Below are 21933 nucleotides of genomic sequence, written 5' to 3'. Positions count from 1 at the left end.
ACTGCGGAGGGAAGAACAGAAATCTTGGGGGAGGGAAGATTCCTTGCCTTTCTTTGTGCGTATGTGCTAGTATTGGGGTTTGAAGGTCTTGAACTATAGCTTGGCATTATTATTATTATTATTATTATTACCAATGCCAGTCCTGGGGCTTGAACTCAGGGCCTGGGCGCTGTCCTTGAGCTTCTTTTATTCAAGGCTGGTGCTCTAACTACTTGAGCCTCAGCTCCACTTCTGGTTTTCTTCGTGGTTCATGGGAGATCAGAGTCTCAGAGACTTTCCTGCCCGGGCTGGCTTTGAACTGCGATCCTCAGATCTCAGCCTCCTGCGTCGCTGGGATGACAGGCGTGAGCGCCGGCGCCTGGTGAACCACCTCCCGTTAGACCTGGCCAGATCTGAAGGAACTGTGGCGTTAGCCCCCCTCCCCCCTCCTCCTGCCAGCCCCCCTCGCTCTCTCTTACATCCTCAGGAAAGAAGGCGGCGCTGACTCCTTGGAGACGCGTTGCTGTGACCTTGGGCGTCCTCTTCGGGGTCATTCTGGTCGTAGCGGTGGTTCTCGGCACCCTGGGTGAGTATTGGGAGGTGGAGGAATGATGGCTGAGTTGTTTGATGAGCATTTACGACATGACCGGCCTCCCCGAAGGGCTGAGCATACACGAATGTTTTCGTGGTCGTTGGTGGTGGTCGGGGGCTGGAACTCAGAGCCCGGGCGCTGTCCCTGAGCCCCACCTCGGTGCTCTACCACATTGAGCCACAGCGCCACTTCTGGCTTTCTGGTGGTTCATGGGAGATCAGAGTCTCATGGACTTTCCTGCCCAGGCTGGCTTCCATCCATCCATCCATCATCTATCCATCCATCTGTCATCTGTCCATCCATCCATCCATCCATCCATCCATCCATATATACATCATCTGTTCATCCATCCATCATCTGTCCATCCATCCATCCACTCATCTATCATCCACACATCCACCCATCCATCCACGCACCCATCTATCGTCCACACATCCACCCATCCATCCACGCATCCATTCACCCACCCACCCATCCATCTACCCATCCATCCATCCATCCATCCATTCACCCACCCACCCATCTGCCCATCTACCCATCCAGCCACACCCACTCATTCATCCATCATCTACCCACCCACTCACCCACCCATCCATCTACCCACCCATCCACCCATCCATCCACTTATCCACCCATCCACCTACCCATCCAACCACATACCCAACCACCCACCCATCCACTCACCCACCCACCCACCCACCCACCCATCCACCCATCCATCCATCCACCCAGCCATCCATACACCCACCCATACATACACACACCCATCCACCCATCCATCCATCCATCCATCCACCTATCCACTCACCCATCCACCCATCCATCCACCCATCCATCCAGCCACCCATCCATCCATCCATCCATCCTCCTGTCCATTTATATCATCTATCCTGTTATCTATCTTAATCTGTCATCTCTCTCCTTACTATCACCTAATGCTTTGTGTCTCCATCTATTTGTGTATCATCTATTTGTCATTAGTCAAAGATGAATCATCATCATCATCATCATCATCATCATCATCATCATCATCATCATCATTGTCTGCTGGTGACAGGCCTTGAGTTCAGGTCTTCCCTCGCTCAGCTCGCTGGCTCCAGGCTGGGCCTCCCCCGCGTGGGCCACGCCGCCAGCCTGAGTCAGCGATGGCTACAGATTCCAATAAAATCTGGCTCTGGGGCCAGCGGCGTCGAGTGCATCCGAGCACTGCCGTCGCTGGTTTTCTGTTCATCACTGCGCGTTCTGTGTGCAGTGTTGCAGAGACGGAGTTCAGGGAGCGGCGCAGCGGGCCGCCATGCCTGGCCACCGAGCCGTGAGCCCAGCACCGAGGCGGCAGGGGAAGCCGGCGCGGCCCCCACCCGGGCGGCCATTCCCACAGGCAAGGGCCACGGCTCCTCTCCTGCCCTCCCCTTCCTTGCCTTTTGGTGCTGATCCCAGACAGGGCCTGGCGCCGTCCCTCAGCTCTTCAGCTCAAGGCGGGCGCTCTACCCCTTGAGCCACGGCGCCACTTCTGGTTTTCTGGTGGTTCCTTGGAGATAAGAGTCTCACGGACTTTCCTGCCCAGGCTGGCTTTGAACCCTGATCCTCAGATCTCAGCCTCCCGAGTAGCTGGGATGGCAGGCGAGGGGGAGGTGGCCCTGGATCCCCGCCGCCCGGGAGGCTGCCATGTGAGGATCATGGTTCACAGCCGGCCAGGCCAGGGAAGTCGCCAGACTCTGATCTCCACCAAAAAGCCGACGTGACGCCGTGGCTCAAGCGGAGGAACGCCAGCCTTGAGTTCAGAAGCTCAGGGAGAGTGACCAGGCCCTGCGTGCAAGGCCCAGGACCGGTGTGTGCACACACACGCACACATGCACACGCACACGTGCACACGCACACACGTGCACACAGCGCACGTGCACACGCACACACGTGCACAATGCTCCCAGATCCCACCTCTCCATCTTCCATGACACATGGAAGCCTGGCGGCTCCCGATGTGCTCACGTGGGAGGGGGAGAGGGTGGACGGGTCCCCGACGAACTCGACAGCCCGAGCCTTCCCTCCCAGGCCTCCCCTCCCAGCCCTGTCCCCGAAGCTGGTCCAGACACGGCGCCAGCTGCTACCGGTTGGTTTGGTCCCTGGATTCCTGGAACGGAAGCCGGAGACGCTGCTCCCGCCTAGACTCCACGCTCCTGGCCATTGAGAGCCCGGAAGAGCTTGTAAGTACAGCCATTCACCCCGGCCCTGGGACCCACCGCCCTGTCCTCTGCCCGTCACCCCGGCTGCTCAGGAGGCCGAGATCTGAGGATCACCGTTGGAGGCCAGCCCGGGCAGGAAAGTCCGTGAGACTCTGATCTCCAATGAGCCACCAGCAAACATGGAAACCAGCGTGGCTCAAGGGGTAGAGCACCGGCTGCTGTAAGAGGAGCTCAGGGACAGCGCCCAGGCCCTGAGTTCAAATCCCAAGACAGCAACAATACATACATACATATATATATATATATATATATATATATGTATATTTTTTTTCTCTAAGGGAAAATAACTTTCAGTGTTCTCCAAAATAGCTACACTCGCGTGTGATACGCGTGTAACTCACACAGCACGCTCTCTACGTTATTTAGAATGTCATCACACGTCACTTGAACATACATTTTTTCGAATGCGTTTCATATTCGTCTGACTCCACAAAGCCAAGGCTGATTTTTCGTAGCGTGTGTGCGCGTGCGTGCGTGTGTGTGCACGCACACGCGTGCGCATGGTCATTTTGACTCAAGGCCTCGAGTTCTTGTTTGGCTTTTTCCACTCAAGACCGGTGTTCTACCCCCTGAGCCACAGCTGCCATTTCTGTTAGGTTTGATATCATTTTGGTGGTTCATTGGAGGTCAGAGTCTCACGGACTTTCCTGCCCGGGCTGGCTTTGAACCGAGATCCTCAGATCTCAGCCTCCTGGGCAGCTGGATTGCAGGCCGGAGCTTCCGGCGCCCGGCCAGTATTTTTCCCCATGTCCTGGACACGCAAGTGTCTGGAAGGTGACCTGACCTTGCCTTGATTTCCGTTGCAGGATTTTGTAAGAAGCCAAACATCTCTCCATCCTGCCAATGCCTTCTGGCTGGGCCTTTCCTGGCGCGGCGCCCAGGGGCCGTGGCTCTGGGAAGATGGGTCTGCGCTCTCTCCTGACATGTAAGATGCCACACACACGGCTCCATCACCTTCCTCCGACAGAGGAGAAGGGCCCTGACATGGAGAGCTGAATCACCTGGCCACCTGGGAGGACAGAAAGTGTGGCAACGGGGAACCCCAAAACAGAGACCTCCAAAAGGGTAGAGGCTCCCGCCTGCCATCCCAGCCGCTCAGGAGGCTGAGATCGGAGGCTCGCGGTTGGAGGCCAGGCTGGGCAGGAACGTCCCTGAGACTCTTCTCTGCAATGAACCAGCAAAAGGCTGGAAGTGGAGTTGTGGCTCAAGTGGTAGAGCACCAGCCTTGACTAACAAATGAAGGCGCCAAGCCCTGAGTTCAAGCCCAGTACACACACACACACACACACACACACACACACACACACACACACACACACACACACATACACATTAGTGCAACTATACTTTGTGTGGAGCAAAGTAAAGGACAAAGAAGCCATGTTTTTTGGTAGAATATACACAGTGGGGTGTTTAAAAGGTCAATTTTCTTCTTTAATTATGGAGATAATTCTATTCCCACTTGATCATTGACATCATCTTTCTTAGTGTGTGTGCCAGTCCCGGGGCTGAACTCGGGGCCTGGGCACTGTGCCTGAGCTCTTCAGCTCAAGGCTGGCGCTCTACCACTTGAGCCACAGCACCACTTCCGGCTTTTTGATGGCTCACGGGAGATCAGACTCTCGGGGACGTTCCTGCCCGGGCTGGCTTTGAACCGCGATCCTCGGGTCTCAGCCTCCTGCGTGGCCGGGATGGCAGGCCGGAGCCCCGGCCCTGGGCTCACCCCACGGCATTTTATTTCAACAGATTTCCTCTCAGAAGCACAGCCCCCCAGGAGGGGGCCCCTGACTCCTGTGCCTGGATCCACGGGTCGGACATTTACACTCAGTTGTGTCACACGCCCGCATTTAGTATCTGCGAGAGGTTGTCTGTGTAAGAGGCCAGAGGAGATGAAGACGCGCGATTGTAAAAATGGCTCAAAAAACAAAATAAAACGGAGTGATTTCTGAGGCCGCAAACACGAAGCTGCGAGCTTGTGCGTGCGTGTTGGCTGGTCGGGGGGGCCTTGGACTCGGTCCCCCAGCTTTCCCCACTCGAGGCTGGCGCTCTACCCCTTGAGCCACACCTCTACTTCCGGCTTTGCGGTGGTTCCTGGGGGATCAGAGGCTCAGGCACGTTCCTGCCCAGGCTGGCTTTGAACCGTGATCCTCAGGTCTCAGCCTCCCGAGTAGCTGGGGTGACAGGCGTGAAAACTTCCTGCAGAGGTTTTCCTTGGGGGTGGAAGAAGGTGGCTTCTTCTGGGCCAACCCAGACCAGACACGCACACACACACATGCTCACACACGCTCACGTGCTGTGTCTCCACCAATTTGGCCATTAGACAGGCCCAGCCCCTCCCAGCAGGAAATGCAGTCAGAGTTTTCCCAGGCGGGCTGGGAGTGCCTTCTAGCACTTTCCACCACCGGGAGCTGCTCCTCGCTGCTCGGGGCCGGCTTTGCCCCCCGCAGCCGCAGGGCTCCGAGGCCGGCCGTCAGGATGCAGGCCAAGTGCAGCAGCACCGAGGGCTTCTGGGAGGACGAATGGGATACCAGCGCCAGCCTGGCCTCCCAGACTTTCACCTTGGCCGGCCAGCCCCAGCCCAAGCCTGCAGGTACTAATGTCTGGCGCCGGTGAGCTAGGACTCCGGAGAGGTGTGTGAGATGAGGTCTCTGCCTGGGCCAAGGCAACTTCTGGGGAAAGACAGGGAAACGTGGGTGCCGGGGTTGTTTTTCTCCAGGATCTGACTGTGGTTTTCTTGGCAATGGGTGTGTCGGGGAGGAAGTGGCGGAGGTGGGCTTCCTGCCAGCTAATTCCCTGCCCACGTGGAGTCTGGGGTTGCCTCTCTGTACATTTCTTTCTCTTTTCCGGACTTGGGGATTGGATTGGGGAAGACGTCCTTTCTTGGGGGCGGCTGTGTTTGAACTCGGGTCTCCACCGAGGACGACTTCTCTGTGGATTAGTGAATGATGGTTGTCATCACTCTCTGTATCGGCGGGCGCCCGACAGTCACGCCTACAATCACAGCCACTCACGGGTCTGCGGTCCGGAGGATGGCGGTTCACCGGGACCCCCAGGCGGGAAAGTCTCTGAGATGTAACCAGCAAAATGCTGGCCTGGAGGCGTGGCTCAAGGGGTAGAGTACCCACCCTGAGCGAGAATGCAGAATTGGAGCCTGAGGCTCTGAGTTCAAGACCTGGTACCCACCGGCAAGCATGCCTACCACGAAATCCCATGGGCTGGGCTGTGTCACGGCTCTGAACCCCCGAGGGGTCTTGGGGTGTCACGTCAGCGGCAAATGTGCAGTTGGTAATGGTGTGGAGGTGGCGGAAGGCAGGTACTTCTCCCCGAGCCTCCGCCGGCTCTGAAACCCTGCGCTTCAATCCCGTCCTGCGGGTGGCTCCACGGAGCTCGGATGACTCGATGGATGGGGTCTCTGACTACTACGGGGACGATGGAATTGCGGGAAGGAGAGGCTGGCTGGCCCCAGACCCGTCTTCTTAGCTGTCCGTGTACAGCTTCTTCTGCCCCTTGGTTGGATTTCCATGCACGGGGAGCTGCGGTTCTCTCTGGGGATTACAGTTGTGTGTGTGTGTGTGGGGGTCATCACACCCTGATACAGGTGTGGTCAGGTTCCAGATTCCAGTCCCAGGCAGGGCCCTGGGCACCAGGGATTGTGGACAAGTTAACACAGGGTGCTTCAGGCTCAGTTCAGATGGGACTAAGTTCCAGATTCCAGTACCAGGCAGGATACTTAGCACCTGGGATCTTGGATGAGTTAACACAATGTGTTTGAGGATAGGTTTGAGATTCAAGTACCTTGGCACCTGGGATCGTGGACCAGTTCACACAGGGTGCTTAGGGCTCAGTACAGATGAGACTGAGTTCATTCAGATACTAGGCCTGACACTTAGCATCTGGAATCATGAACAAGTTAACACACTATGCTCAGGGCTCAGCACAGATGAAACGGGTTCATTCAGGTACCAGGCATGACCCTTGGCACCTGGGATCATGGAGGGACAAGTTAACACAGGGTGCTTGGGGCTCAGTACAGACAAGACTGCTCAGGGCTCAGTACAGATGGGACTAAGTTCTAGATTCGAGGACCAGGCAGGGCACTTGGCACCTGGGATCTTGGACAAGTTAGCGCCTTGTGCTTGGGGCTGCGGGTCCCCACTGACAACACGCCGATGACAGTGGACGTTGTTTAGTACTGTTGACTAAAACTCACTGAGGGAGAGGAACTGAAGCTCTCTGTCAGGAGCACTGAGCACAAAGACCCAGGAACCCCACGGGGCCCAGCCCCGGTTCACCCACAAGGAGGAACTTCCCGGGGATCCCGAGTGTCCCCTGCTGTTGGCTTGGTTGTTCTGTTTTGCCATGGGCTGGTGCAGAGGCTTGAACTCAGGCCTCCAGCCTTGACTCGGCTTTTTCTGCTCAAGGCTGGCGCTCTACCGCTTGAGCCACAGCGCCACTTCCGGTCTCCTGGTGGTTCACTGGAGATCAGAGGCTCATGAAGTTTTCCTGCCCCGGCTGGCTTTGAACCGCGATCCTCAGATCTCAGCCTCCTGAGTGTCTGGGATGCCAGGCATGAGCCACACACACACTCACACGCACACGCACACACACGCACACACACACACACGCACACAGCACGTGAGCGCCGGAGGCTGAGGTTTGAGGATCCGAGTTCCAATCCAGCCGCAGCAAGGAAAGTCCATGAGACTCTGATCTCCAATGGACCACCAGAAAACTGGCAGTGGCGCCGTGGTTCAGGTGGTAGAGCACCCACCTTGAGCAAAAGTTGCTCAGAGACAGCGCTCAAGCCCCAAGTTCAGGCCTCAGGCTGGCACAGTAAAAAGGGGAAAAAATAGAAATACTTGAATATAATACAATATATAATATAATGCTTGAAACATAATAAATGTAAGTAATAATATTTATAATGTATAAATTATATATAATTAAAATTATGTATAAATGCACATTACCAAATAAGTATAGATAGATAGATAGATAGATAGATAGATAGATAGATAGATAGATAGATAGATTGATATTTTCTGTCTGTGTATGTTTGGTTTTTTTTTTTTTAATTTTTTTATTGTAAAGATACTATACAGAGGGTTACAGTTACATGAGTGGGGTAATGAGTACACTTCCTCTTGAACATTGTTACCCCCTCCATTGTTTTCCCCCTACCATCCCCTCCCTCCCTCCCTTCCCCAAGGTTCTTTTTTTTTTTTTTTTTTGATTGTGATTAAGTGATTACTTAATTTCCGGAAATTCACAGTATTGTGGAATAATGATGCTCATTTAAAGTCACAAGTTCATTCTAACTTTCCTGGAGCAAATTGTCTATCACAGTCTGTAATATATAACGGTGCTCATATGTTATATACCATATATGTGATCAGCAGCATGGGGATATTTGGTAGTGGTTCAACCAGATGAGTGGGAGTTCTTTGTTTTTTAAGTCCTGTTAGTTTTGTCATATCACCTAACATTTTGGATTTATCATCCACTTATCAGGGAGACCATGTACTGTTTGTCTCTTCGTTCTTGGCTTACCTCGCTCAACATGGTTCCTTCTAGCTCCATCCATTTCCCTGCAAATGCCATTATTTTGTCATTTCTAATGGCTGCATAATATTCCATTGTGTATAGATACCACAATTTTTGGATCCATTCATCTGTGGTGGGGCATCTAGGTTGTTTCCATATCCTAGCTATTGTGAACAGTGCTGCAATAAACATGGAGGTGCACGTGTCCTTGTATATTGGTTCCTGTTGTTCAGGGTAGATGCCTAGAAGTGGTATGACTGGGCCGTAAGGGAGGTCAATCTTTAGCTTTCTAAGGACCCTCCAGACTGCTTTCCAAAGTGGTTGTATGAGTGTACATTCCCACCAGCAGTGTAATAGCGTTCCTCGTTCTCCACATCCCCTCCAGCATTTGTCGTTGGCTGATTTGTGGATGTGGGACATTCTGACTGGGGTAAGGTGGTATCTCAGGGTTGTCTTTATTTGCATTTCCTTCACCACCAGGGATGATGAACATTTCCTCATGTGTTTCTTTGCCATTTTTATTTCTTCATTTGAGAAGTCCCTCTTTAGTTCCCTTGCCCATTTAGTAATTGGTTTGTTAGGTTTGGGAGGGATTAGTTTCTTGAGTTCCCTGTATATACAGGATGTTAACCCCTTGTCTGATATATTGCTGGTAAATATTTTTTCCCAATTAGTTGGTTGTCTTTCTAGCTTGGTTGCGATAGCTTTATCTGTGCAGAAGCTATGTTTGGTTTTTTTTTGGGGGGGGTCCGGTCATGGGCCTGAACTCTGGGCCTGGGCGCTGTCCCTCAGCTCTTCAGCGCAAGGCTGGCGCTCTACCACTTGAGCCACAGCGCCACTTCCAGCTTTTTTCTTTTTCTGCTTATGTGGTGCTGAGGAATCGAACCCAGGGCCTCATGCATGCAAGGCAAGCGCTCTACCACTGAGCCACCTGCCCAGCCCTGTCTGTGTATATATACATGTATTTTTCCTATATATTTGCACACACCTATTTGGTAGTGTGCATCTATTTTCCTGTAGGCCTTAGATTTGAGTCCTTGTTGCTGCGTAGTGAGGACTATGGGCATCTCCACCCGCACTTCCTCTAAGAACAAAGGGGCTTCTGTTCAGAACGCGGCCCTGGCCCTGTGACCTTTCCTCCCGCGGCCCTAGGAAGAGGAGTCCGGGAAGCTGCGTGGCTTCCCACGGACATCTCCGGTGATTCCCGGGTGTTTATAGCAGCCCGGCCCCGGCCTCTCTACCAATGACACAGCCCCGGGCCGGGCCCCACGCTGCTGCAACCCGGGAAAGCCCGGCCAAGTCAACCCTGCACCCGCTGAAGACTGAGACACCCTGCCCTCCCCCCTCCCCGAGTCGCTGGGATGACAGGCGGGAGCCACCGCCCAGCCGGGGCAGCAGAGTCCCCGAGACTCTGCTCTCCAAGGAACCCCCAGAAAACCAGACATGGAGCTGTGGTTCAAGCGGTAGAGCGCCAGCCTTGAGTGCAAAGCTGAAGTGAGAGGATGGTCTGAGTTCAATGCCCAGCGCTGGCACAGACAGACAGACAGACAGACAGACAGATACTTCAGGGCACAGCAGGACTGGGGAGATGTTGGCGAGAGGGCTTTACCTCGTGATCCAATTAAGACGATCAGTCAGGCACCGGCGCTCACGCCTGTCATCCCAGCTATGCAGGAGGCTGAGCCCTGAGGACTGTGGTTCGAGGCCAGCCTGGATAGTAAAGTTTGTGAGACTCTTCGTTCCAATGGAAGCCAGAAGTGGCTCTGGGGCTCAAGCGGCAGAGCCCTGGCCTTGAGGAAGAAAAGCTCAGGGACAGCGCCCAGGCCCTGAGTTCAAATCCCAACACTGACACACACGCACACTCCCCCCGCCCCCCAGAAACGAGTGTGTATTATCGCCCCTGGGTTACTTTAGTTCCACATGAACTCTTTCCTGTCTGGAGCGAGTTCTCCCAGGGGTGGGGGGCTGGTTTCTATACTAGGAGGAAGATGGACCCCCCCCATTTCTCTCTCTCTCTCTCTCTCTCTCTGCCCGCAGAGCGCAAGGCTGGCTGTGCAGCGTGGCGCGCCCTGGCCCTGGCCCTGCTCACTCTCTGCTTGGTGCTGATGGTCGGTCTTGTAGCCCTGGGTCTTGTGTGTAAGTCCATCCAGACTCTGCGTTGGCTGGGGGAGGGGGAGCGGCGGGGGGGGGGAGGGGGAGCGGCGGGGGGGGGGGAAGGGGAGGGGGGAGCAGCCGGGGGGGGGGAGGGGGGAGCGGCAGGGGGGGAGGGGGAGCGGCGGGGGGGGAGGGAGGAGGGGGGAGGGCAGGGTCTCAAGGTTTGTCTAAGAGAAACAAAAAAAAATCTTGCTGTGGATTTTTAAAGATTTAACTTAAATTCTGGAAGTCTGGGGCATAAAGCAGTGTGTGTGTGTGTGTGTGTGTGTGTGTGTGTGTGTGTGTGTGTGTGTACCCGGGCTTGAACTCAGGGCCTGGGCGCTGTCCCTAAGCTTTTGTGCTCCAGGCTGGCGCTCTACCACGTGAGCCACAGCGCCACTTCCAGTTTTCTGGTGGTTCCTTGGAGATCAGAGTCTCATGGATGTTCCTGCCTGGGCTGGCTTTGAACCGCGATCCTCAGATCTCAGCCTCCTGAGAAGCTGGGATGACAGGCGGGAGCTACCAGCATCCAGCTTCAAGGCAAATACGTAAATGCCCGGAGATAGCAGTGGTATTAAGGTCCATCATTAATCATTCCACTGGCGTTAGGTACTGGGTTTGAGGTAAGAATGATTTGAGCTGGGCGCCGGTGGCTCCCGCCTGTTATCCCAGCTACTCAGGAGGCTGAGATCTGAGGGTCAGGGTTCCAAGCCAACCTTCCCTCTAGTTAACCAGCTCTGGGGAGTGCCCAGGCCCCGAGTTCAAGCCCCAGGAACTCAGGACCTGCCGCTTTTGCTCATTAGCTGGTGCTGTACCAACAGAGCCACAGCTCCGATCCTATGCCCCAATTCTTCATGCCTGCAAATAAAACACTGAATGAAGACACATACACACGTGACAAGAATAAATGACAAAGCTAGGAGTGTGAACAGGGGCAGGGACAGAGCAAGGAGAAAAAGAGAGAGTGAAGAAGAGAGAGAAAAAGAAAGAGAGAAGAGACCGAGGGAAAGAAGCAAGGAGATGGTATCCCAAGTCTCTCAAATCTGCCTGCCTGGGCTGGCTTTGAACCTGGATCCTCAGACCTCAGCCTCCCAGGTCGCTGGGCTGACAGGCGGGAGCCACCGGCGCCCACCAAGAACTTAGTTCTGAAGTCGAGAGCTGCTGTTTTGCTCCATATGTTCAGACCTATTTAGAGCAATGCGTTTGCCAAGGTGACACAATTAATCACTTGCAGACTGGAGTCCGAGTCTGAATATGGCAGCCGGAGATCCCAGAGTCTGAGATCTTGAAGAACAGACTGGAAAAACACAAAACAAAAAACATTTCCCCATATGTGGGAAAAGCAACAGAGCCAGCGCTGGCGGCTCCCGCCTGAGATCTGAGGATCGCGGTTCAAAGCCAGCCCGGGCCGGAAAGTCTGTGAGACTCTGATCGCCCATGAACCACCCACAAAAGCTAAAAACAGAGGCGTGGCTCGCGTGTTAGAGAGTCAGCTTTGAGCACAGAAGCTCAGAGGCTGCACCCGGGCCCTGAGTTCGAGTCCTTGGACTGGCACGTGCACACACACACACACTAATCAGTGTGACCTGTCCCCGGGGGCAGTTTTCCAGTTCTACCAGCTCTCCAATTCCCAGCGAGGAAGCCTTTCTGAGATGGAGGAGCGGCTGGGGACCCTCTCAGGAGAGCTGCAGGCGCTGCGGGCGCACAGCCGCGCGCTGGCGGGAAGTCTGCAGAGGGTGGCCGAGAGACTGTGCCGCGAGCTGTACGACACACGAGCAGGTAGGCTGCCCCGGATCGTCCCCGTCACGCGTGTCCGTGACCCGCGTGGGCCGGACGCCGGAGTGCGCAGACGGAGGCCAGGGGCAGGGCTGGAAGAGCACACGCACTGCGTGTCTGAGTCACAACGCACAAAAGCCCTTCGCGCGCTCACGTGTGTGTGTGTGTGTGTGTGTGTGTGTGCACGCGTGTGCGTGCGTACAGGGGCTTTGAACTCAGGGCCTCGCATGGTTACTCTAAAGCTGGCGCCCTCCCCACACAATCCCTGGCTCCACTCCCAGCTTTTGGCTGACTTCATTGCAGAGAAGAGGCTCTCCACCTGCTCTGTCCGGGCTGGCTTTGAACCGAGATCCTCATGGATTCCTGCCATCAGCCCTGTGCCCACCTGCCTGCCTTCTCCCTCCCTCCCTCCCTCCCTCCCTTCTTTGTTTCTTCCTTCTCTTTCCCCCCCTCTCTCACCACTGAGGTTTGGCCCTGGGCCTTCGGCCTGCTGGGCTGGTGCTCTACCGCTTGAGCCACACCTCCAGACCCAAGACACACCCGTGGCTTAGCCGACCGAGCGCGATCCCCGCTAGTCCCTTCCTCCCCCGCACACAGGACACAGGTGCAGCCCGTGCCCGGACACGTGGCGATGGCAGGGAGCCAGGTGCTACAAGTTCTCCGGAGACAGCCGCAGCTGGCAAGGCTGTCAGTCCTACTGTGAGGCGGAGAACGCCACCATGCTGAAGATAGACACGCAGGACGTTCTGGTAAGTGCTGGGTCTTCCTAGGGCTGGAAGAGGATGGTAAGAGCAACACCGCCAGGCACAGGGGCTCACGCCACTCACCCCAGCGACTCAGGAGGCTGAGAGCTGAGGATCGCGGTTCAAAGCCAGCCCCGGGCAGGCACGTCTGTGAGACTCTCATCTCCAACTAAACACCCAAAAGCCGAAGTGCAGCTGTGGCTCACGTGGTAGAGCACCATCCTCGAGCGGAAAACCTCAAGGACAGCTGCCAGGCCATGAGTTCAAGCCCCAGTACTGCATGCACACACATGCACGCATGCACGCACACACACGCACACACATGCGCGCAACACACGCACACACGTGCACACACATGCACGCACACACGCACATGCGTGCACGCACATGCACACACGTGCACGTACACACATGCACGCACACGCACACATGCACGCATGCACACACACACCCATCATGGATGACATAAGTCTTGGTTGTGATTCTGGGTTACAGAACACCAACATGAATTCATACTCAGCAAGACCAAAGGTCCTGGGTTCAACTCTGAATCTCCCTCTGAAGGAGCTCATGATGGCTGCTCGCTTCCTTCCTCCGTTGCTCCCTCCACTCCTTCCTTCCTTTTCTGTCTCTCTGTCTCTGTCTCTGTCTGTCTCTGTCTCTCTGTCTCTGTCTGTTTCTGTCCCTCTGTCTGTCTGTCTCTGCCTGTCTGTCTGTCTGTCTCTGTCTGTCTCTGCCTGTCTCTGCCTGTCTGTCTCTGCCTGTCTGTCTCTGTCTGTCTGTCTGTCTCTGCCTGTCTATCTCTGTCTGTCTGTCTGTCTGTGTCTCTGTGTGTGTGTGTCTCCCTCTCTTCTCTCTTCTCCCCCCCTTTCTCTGCTAACCCTGGGTCTTGAACCTGGCCCGGGCTCTGTCCCTCAGTGCCCCGGCGGCCTAGGTGGGGCTCTGGGCTCTGGGCTCTGGGCTGTGGGCGGGGCTGTGGGCTGTGGGCGGGGCTCTGGGCTCTGGGCTGTGGGCGGGGCTCTGGGCTGTGGGCGGGGCTCTGGGCTGTGGGAGGGGCTGTGGGAGGGGCTGTGGGCTCTGGGCGGGGCTGTGGGCTCTGGGCAGGGCTGTGGGCAGGGCTGTGGGCGGGGCTCTGAGATGTGGGCGGGGCTCTTGGCAGGGCTGTGGGCTGTGGGAGGGGCTCTGGGCGGGGTGGGTGGAGCCCCGCGCCCAGCTCCCGCTGCTCCGCCCCCGCAGGCCGAGGCGCGCAGGCGCAGCTACTCGGAGTTCTTCGATTCGTACTGGACGGGGCTGACACGCCGGGCGGGCGGCGCCTGGCTGTGGGCGGACGGCGCGGCCCTCGCCCCGCATCTGTGAGTCCCGGGCTGGGGACGGGGCGGGGAGGGGGTGGGAGGGGTGGGGAGGTTGTGGTGGGCCTGGCTGGAGGGTGTGGCTGGAGGGTGTGGCTGGAGGGTGGGTGTGGCAGGAGGGTGGGGCGTGGAGGGGGCATGGCTGGAGGGTGGGGTGTGGAGGGGGCATGGCTGGAGGGTGGGGCGTGGAGGGGGCGTGGCAGGAGGGGGGGTGTGGAGGGGGCATGGCTGGAGGGTGGGGCGTGGCTGGAGGGTGGGGCGTGGAGGGGGCGTGGCAGGAGGGTGGGTGTGGGGCGTGGCTGGAGGGCGGGGCCTGGACCACGCAGGGCAGGTGCGATCCCGTGGCTTCTGCTGCAGGACAAATTCCAGAAGAGTGTCTGGACACACAGGGTGCAGTGTGGGTGTGATTGCTGCGGTGTGATCACTGTGGTGTGATCTCTGTGGTGTGGTCGCTGCGGTGTGATCTCTGTGGTGTGATCGCTGCGGTGTGATTGCTGTGGTGTGGTCGCTGCGGTGTGATTCCTGCAGTGTGATTCTTGCGGTGTGATCACTGTGGTGTGATCTCTGTGGTGTGATCACTGTGGTGTGATCTCTGTGGTGTGATCGCTGGGGTGTGATCGCTGAGGTGTGATCTCTGTGGTGTGATCTCTGGTGTGATTGCTGCGGTGTGATCGCTGCGGTGTGGTCACTGTGGTGTGATCTCTGTGGTGTGATCGCTGCAGTGTGATCACTGCGGTGTGATCACTGCCGTGTGGTCACTGTGGTGTGATCTCTGTGGTGTGATCTCTGCGGTGTGATCTCTGTGGTGTGGTCACTGTGGTGTGATCTCTGTGGTGTGATCGCTGCCGTGTGGTCACTGTGGTGTGATCACTGTTGGTGTGAGTGAGGGAGAGGGGAAGGGAGGGGCAGGAGAGGAGGGGGAGGGGAAGAGAGAAACTGGGAGGGAAGATGGGAGGAAAAGGGGGAGGTGAGAAGGGAGGGGAGGGGAGAGGTGAGGAGAGGGGAGGAACAGTAGGTGAGGGGAGGGAAGGAGGGGAGGGAAGGAGGGGCAGGGAGGAAGGGAAGAAGGGAAGGAGAGAGGGGAGGGGAGAAGGGAGGGGAGGGAAGGAGGGGAGGGGAGGGGAGAGGGGAGGGGAGGGAAGGAGGGGAGGGTTGGGAGCAGGCAATGGGACGTGGCTCTAGGGTCAGTGCCAGCCTTGAGCAAAGGAATAAGGAGAAGATGGAGGCGGCCGGCGCCCTCCTCCCCCGTGCCCTCCTCCCCCACGCCCTCCTCCCCAGCTCACCCCACTCCAGCCCAGCCCAGCCCACCCTCCCCACTGAACCCCAGGGCTCCTGCAGGCTAGGCGAGCGCTGTGCCCCAAGCCACCCCCCAGCCCCTGCGGGACGCCCCGGGCCCGGCCTTGGGGCCTGACCGCGCTGCTCTCCTGTGTGGTGTGAGGTTTGAGGTGGTGGTGGACGCCTCCCGCGTGCGGGCCCAGGACTGCGTGACCATCGTCCAGGGCAGGGCCCTGTCCAAGGACTGCCGGGAGCTGCGGCTCTGCGCCTGCATGAGCCCCGCCGGGCCCGTGGACCCCGCGCTGGCCGAGGGGCCTGGCCGCTGACCAGGGAGGCGGCAGGCGACCGGGGGGCTCTGGCAGCCTCGGAGAGCCAGGAGGCCCGCCAGCCCCGCCGAGAACAAGGGGGTGACCCAATCAAGCCACCAGCTACCAAAGCACAAGCAATCTTCAGCCCAGCATGGCCTGCTGCCCGCCCCAGGAGCCCAGCCTCTGACTCAGAGAAAACCCTCTGCTTTGCTTTCGTTGGGTCAGTCCTGGGGTTGGAACTCAGGGCCTGGGTGCTGCCCCTGAGCCTCTTGGTGCTCAAGTCTGGGCGCTCTACCGCTTGAGCCACGGCCCCACCTCCGGCCTTTTGGTGGTTCATTAGAGATGAGAGTCTCATGGACTTTGCTGCCTGGGCTGGCTTTGAACCTCAAGCCCACCCCCCCCCCGAGTGGCTGGCATTACAGGCATGAGCCATGGCGCACAGCAAAGCAATCACCGCAACTCTGGTTCTATGGCAAAATCACCTCCCGGATTCTATCTTCCGAGGGACTGAAGATCAGGAACGTCATGTCTCAAACCAGCACCTGGAAGTTTGGTTTTAGTTCTTCCTTCCTCTCAATTGATTAATGCCTATACCTTTCAGGGACTGAAGACTTTATTATTATTATTATTATTATTATTATTATTATTATTATTAGAGCCAGTCCTGGGGCTTGAACTCAGGGCCTGAGCACTGTCCCTGAGCTTTTTCCCTCAAGGTTGGTGACCACCACTTGAGCCACAGCGCCACTTCCAGCTTGTGGCTGGTTCATTGGAGAGAAGAGTCTTGTGGACTTTCCTAAAGGCTGGGCTGACCTCCAACCGTGATCCTCCGATCTCAGCCTCTTGAGTAGCTGGGGTGACAGGCGGGAGCCACCAGCACCTGACTGAAGATGAATCATCATAATAAATGTAAATAATGTGAAGCGGGTAATGTGAATGGATTTGTGACCTGTGGGAAAAATCAGCAAAGGAATATGTGTGTGTGTGTGTGTGTGTGTGTGTGCGTGTGTGCGTGTGTGCGCGCGTGTGGGCGTACGTGTGTGTGTGCATGTGTGTGTGCATGTGTGTGTGCATGTGTGTGTGTGCGTGTGTGTGTGTGTGTGTGTGCGCACGCACTAACGTTAGGCTTGAACTCAGGGCCTGGGCGCTGTCCCTGAGCTTTTCCCTCAAGGCTGGTGCTCTGCCACTCGAGCCACGCCTCTGCTTCTGCTTCTTTGCTGGGTGGTTGGAGGTTAGAGTCTCAGGAACTTTCCTGCTCTGGCTGGCTTTGATCCTCAGCCTCCTGCGTAGCTCATAGGACAGCCCCGTCCAATTCATGCCCACATTTTCTCAGAGAAACAGTTGCAGAAAGTGGCTACTGTAAGAGCTACACAAGAAGACCTCAGGATGGCGCCTGAGGCCAAGCACATGTTCTTTACACCTGTGGGAGGAGTCTGGTGCTCAGGGATATGGACTCCATCTCCAGTGCTCAGGAAGGAGGCCAGTGTCTCTTGAAGACCCAGCAGCTGGGAGAGGCAAACGCAGTCCCCTCGAACCCAGACCTGACTGAGAGCATCGTTTTAGATGGAACTGGTTGTAATCTAAGCTGTGATATGAAATATAGGAGAAGGTAAGGAAATTAACATGGGGGGCTGGGCAGGTAGCTCAGTGGTAGAGTGCTTGCCTTGCATGCACGAGGCCCTGGGTTCGATTCCTTAGCACCACAGAAAAAGCCACAAGTGGCGCTGTGGCTCAAGTGGTAGAGCGCCAGCCTTGAGCTGAAGAGCTGAGGGACAGCGCCCAAGCCCAGAGGTCAGGCCCCACAACCGACATAAAAGAAAATATTAACATGATTAAAATGAACCAATCCTAAAACAGGTTTGGAAAAAAATGGGATTGGTTTCTGGATACCTGTGGCTCACACCTGTAATCCCAGCTGCTCAGGATGAGGGCTGAGGACTGAAGTTCAGAGCCAGCCTGGGCCGGAAACCACATGAGACTCTGATCTCCAAGGAGTCAGCAAAAAAAAGGCAGAAGTGGAGGGGTGGTTCAAGTGGTAGAAAAAAGCTAAGAGAAGGCACCTAGGCCCTGAGTGCAAGTCCCAGTACTGGTAGAAAGAAAGAGAGAAAGAAAAAAAGAGGGAGAGCAGGAGAGAGAAAGAAAGAAAGAAAGGAAGAAAGAAAGAAAGGAAGGAAGGAAGGAAGGAAGGAAGGAAGGAAGGAAGGAAGGAAGGAAGGAAGGAGGAAGGAAGAAAGGAAGGAAGGAGAGGGAGAGAAAGAAAAGAGGAAAGGAAACAATGAATGAAGGAATGAAAGAAAGGAAGGAAAGAAAGAAGAAAAAGGAAGGAGAGGGAGAAAGAAGGAAAGAAAAGAGAAAGGGAAAGAAAAGAAGAAAGAAGGAAAGAAAGAAAAAGGAACAAAAGAGAGAGGAGAGAGAAAGAGAGAGGGAGGGAGGGAGGGAGACAGGGAGGGAGGGAGGGAGGGAGACAGGGAGGGAGGGAGGGAGAGATAGAAGGAGCCACGGATGAGTTTGGAAGTGTGGCTGAGCGAGAGCATCTTTCTGGAACCTCCAGCTTCTACCCCCGGGCTGGAGCTGGGAAGCCGGTCACCCTGGGGCCTCTTCTGCGTGAAGGTCATTTGAAAGGCAGGACAGGAAAGGCACAAGTTGATCCCCACCGGGAGCCGGGCCTTTCCTGAGACCAGGGCCCAGACTTATCAGCAGGAAGCAGGGCTGGGGGGGGGGGGCCTGGGACGGCCCACAGCCAAGGGGGGGCCTGGGACGGCCCACAGCCAAGGGGAGGCCTGGGATGGCCCACAGCCAACTGGGGGGGGGCCTGGGACGGCCCACAGCCAAGGGGGGGCCTGGGACGACGAGGTCAAGGGGAGGCCCGGCAGATGCCGTGTGCGTGTGTGCGTGTGTGTGTGCATGCGTGTGTGTGTGCGTGTGTGTGTGCATGTGTGTGTGTGCGTGCATGTGTGTGCGTGTGTGTGCGCTCACACGCACGCACACACGCCCGCCCTGTGCCTGGAACTCAGGGCCTCACCCACAGCTGTATTTCATCTTTTATGTATTGTATCTTTGCTGGTGCTGGGCCGTGGACTCAGGGCCGACATGCTGTCCCTGTCCACAGCTCAAGGGCTCCGGGGTGGCCCTTCCCATCTGGGCTGGCCTCCAACCTCGATCCTCAAGTCTCAGCCTCCCGAGTAGCTGGGGTTATAGGCTGGAGCCGCCCTGCCCAGCTATTCCAGTACTTGCTTTCTTTTTTTTAATGGACACACTTGGTGTCTGGGAACACAAATGTGCTATGGGGGGGCAGGCGGGGGGAGCTGTGTAGAAATCCCTTCTGCCCAGCCATGGCTGGCTCCAACACCGGCTCATCTCCACCTCAGCGGGGAATGATCTGCCTTTGTTCCCTCCTACTATTTTTTTTTCCTGAGGAATTCTAAAGACTTCCCATCCCGTCTCTAAACAGAACTCAGGACAATCCCCCAGGACGAACCAAGTCTTTACTTCTGCAAACAGCTATTGTTCCTGTGGAGTCCAGATAGTTATATTTAGCCACCGGATCTGGCCACGTGTGTACGTTTAAAGTCAGTGCAGGAACACAAAAACCAAACACAGCCCTTTATAAATGCCTAGGAGCACATGTGTGCGTGTGCGTGTGTGTGTGTGTGTGTGTGTGTGGTGTGTGTGTGCATGTGTTTGTGTGCATGTGTGTGTGTGTGTGTGTGTGTGTGTGTGTGTGTGTGTGTGTGTGTGTGTGTGTGTACTGCTTGGCTTTTTTTTGGCTCAAGGCAAGTGCCCAACCACATGAATCGCACCTTCGTTTCTGGTTCATTAGAGAGAAGAGTCCCATAGACTTTCCCGCCCAGGCTGGCTTTGAACGGTGATCTCCAGATCTCAGCCTCCTGAGGAGTTGGGATGGCAGGCGGGAGCCACCTTTCTGTACAGAGCAGTTCTTTAAAATGCGGTTTTCTTGCTCCTTCCCTTCTTATATCAACGTTCTTATCTTCTCACCGAGTGCTGGAGACTCCTGTTCAGTCCCTGCCCTGCTGGAGACCCGAGGATCCCAATCCGAGAGACTTTTATGTCCCATTCACTAGAGAAAAAACAATGACACTGCCCAAAATGGCCATGGAGGCATGGTCCAAGTGGTAGAGTGCCAGCCTCGGGTGGAAAAACCAACAGAGTGCGAGGCTCTGAGTGCAACCGACACGACACAAGGAAAAAGTCGGAGAAAGGAAACCGTCTGGGGCCCCCGGGCAGACGGCGTATTTCTTCCTTCTGGGTGATTTCTTCCCTCCTCCGTTCTTTTCATGCTTGAGTATCTAGGACAAGGAGATGCACCTGCTTCAAGTCCCCTCTCCAAACCACTGGCAGGTTTTCTCTGTGCTGTTTATAACTATTCAGAGCTATCCCCCCCCCAAAAAAAAGCAAGATACATGGTTTTCTTCCATTATTTGTTCTCTCCGTGGATTTGCGTCTCTGGTCTTTTGTTGGTCCTCACCAACTCAGTCTGACTCTGGACCGTTTGCACCGTGTCGAGGGAAATCCACGCAACCCGGGGGGCGTGAGAGTCTGTCAGAGGACCCAGGAGGGAGTGGGGTCCCGGGCTGGAGTGTTGGGGTGCTCCATCCCCCGGCCCTGAGGGACGGTGTCACACGCAGGAGAGCAGGGCGCTTTTCCCACCGATGAAATGTTTGTAGTTGCTGCAGTTGGCCGAGGAAAGGTGATGGTGGTTGAGGTAACTGCAGACTTGGGAAGACTGGAACCTGTCTCCCCGCAAGCTGGAAAAGCAAGCACACACAAGGTTAGATGTGCGGGTGGACTGGCATTCTCCAAGATGACTCCTCAGAGATGGGGCTGGATTAGCTGCGTGCGTGTGTGTAGCCATCATCCACTCACCATCTAATTCTCCATCTTCCAGCAATCTATCATCTGTGTATCGTCGGTCTCTAGCTGTCAACTGACCATCTATCAACTATCTACCTAGTTAACCTATCTAGCATCGATCATCTTTCTATCTTCTTTCTTTTTATTTTAGGCGACACCGGGAAGTGAACTCAGGACCCTAACCTTGGGAGGCAAACACCTATCACCTATCCCTTGAGTGGACTTTCCTGCCTGGGCCGGCTTTGAACCGTGATCCTCAGATCTCAGCCCCCCGAGTAGCTAGGATGACAGGCGTGAGCCATGGGTGCCTGGCTTCATCTTTCTATTTTTATACCAGCCCTGGGGCTTGAACTCAGGGTCTTACATGTTGACTTGGCTTTTTGCACTCAAGGCTTGGTGATCTACCACTTGAGCCACACACCCTGCTTCTGGAGTTTTGCTGGTTCATGGTCTGCCTGGAGTAGCTTTAAACCGTGGTCCTCCAGAGTCGCTGGGATGATCGGCGTGAGCCACTGGTGCCCAGAGTTTGATTTGCTTTAGTTTGTTTTCACGTGGCACCCTCCTGGGGTAGCTTAATTGTCTTCCCTGAGGAACAATTATTCTCTCAGTTAAAAAGACAAGTAATTTGGAACGGGAGGAAGCTTGGTATACCTAGAGCCGCTGACATTTAGGCTCCATTATCAAACTGGTACGTTTGCTTCTGATCTTGATTCTCATCTTCAACTCTTCAATTCTGCCTGCAGAGTTGAGTACAAAATCGCTAGAGTTGGGGGCTGGTGCTCACCCCTGAAATCCCAGCTACGCAGGGGGCTGAGAGCCGAGGATCGCGGTTCAAAGCCAGCCTGAGCAGGAGAACCCCTGAGATGCTTATCTGCAGTGAGCCACCAGAAATCCAGAAGCGGCGTGGTGGCTCAAGTGGTAGAGCGCTCGCCTTGAGTGAATGAGCTCAGGGACAGCGCCCAGGCCCTGAGTTCAAGTCCCAGGACCCCCCTCCCACAATTGTATAATATCTGTGAGATGTATATCTCTGATGATTGACTTCATTTAAAGTTAATTTGGGGATAGCTTCACCCATGTTTTTGCTTTCTTCTAAAACAGAGTGGATCTAATTTCCCAGTTTCA

The 21933-nt window shown here is 55.7% G+C and overlaps 2 protein-coding genes across 2 annotated transcripts in view; both read left to right on the top strand.

The window, feature by feature from the left end:
- The window catches only part of LOC138820145 (C-type lectin domain family 7 member A-like), a 7581-nt gene extending 2821 nt beyond the window's left edge, over positions 1-4760 (top strand). The window contains exons 2-5 of the mRNA XM_070011858.1: positions 467-565; positions 2621-2772; positions 3618-3736; positions 4558-4760. Coding sequence (XP_069867959.1) covers positions 467-565; positions 2621-2772; positions 3618-3736; positions 4558-4687 — 500 coding nt within the window. The 3' untranslated portion in view covers positions 4688-4760. The remainder of the gene's footprint in view (positions 1-466; positions 566-2620; positions 2773-3617; positions 3737-4557) is intronic.
- A 454-nt stretch (positions 4761-5214) lies between these two features.
- Positions 5215-16857, top strand: LOC138819978 (C-type lectin domain family 1 member A-like). Its single transcript, XM_070011572.1, has 6 exons — positions 5215-5401; positions 10393-10491; positions 12091-12267; positions 12862-13013; positions 14244-14359; positions 15795-16857. Exons 1-6 carry the CDS (start codon positions 5287-5289, stop codon positions 15955-15957), a joined length of 822 nt encoding a protein of 273 aa, XP_069867673.1. The 5' UTR covers positions 5215-5286; the 3' UTR covers positions 15958-16857.
- Positions 16858-21933: the final 5076 nt, after the last annotated feature.

Source organism: Dipodomys merriami, unplaced genomic scaffold, assembly GCF_024711535.1.
Source record: "Dipodomys merriami isolate MVZ:Mamm:240054 unplaced genomic scaffold, mDipMer1.0.p SCAF_84, whole genome shotgun sequence".
Lineage (NCBI taxonomy): Eukaryota > Metazoa > Chordata > Mammalia > Rodentia > Heteromyidae > Dipodomys > Dipodomys merriami.
The sequence above is the reverse complement of the archived record's forward strand: the minus strand, read 5'-3'. Positions and strand labels throughout refer to the sequence as shown.

Coding starts and splice junctions, on each gene's coding strand:
- LOC138819978 (XM_070011572.1), top strand. CDS start 5,287: ATGCAGGCCAAGTGCAGCAGCACCGAGGGCTTCTGGGAGGACGAATGG. Junction 5,402..10,392: donor GCCCCAGCCCAAGCCTGCAG/GTACTAATGTCT, acceptor CTCTGCCCGCAG/AGCGCAAGGCTGGCTGTGCA. Junction 10,492..12,090: donor TGTAGCCCTGGGTCTTGTGT/GTAAGTCCATCC, acceptor CCCCGGGGGCAG/TTTTCCAGTTCTACCAGCTC.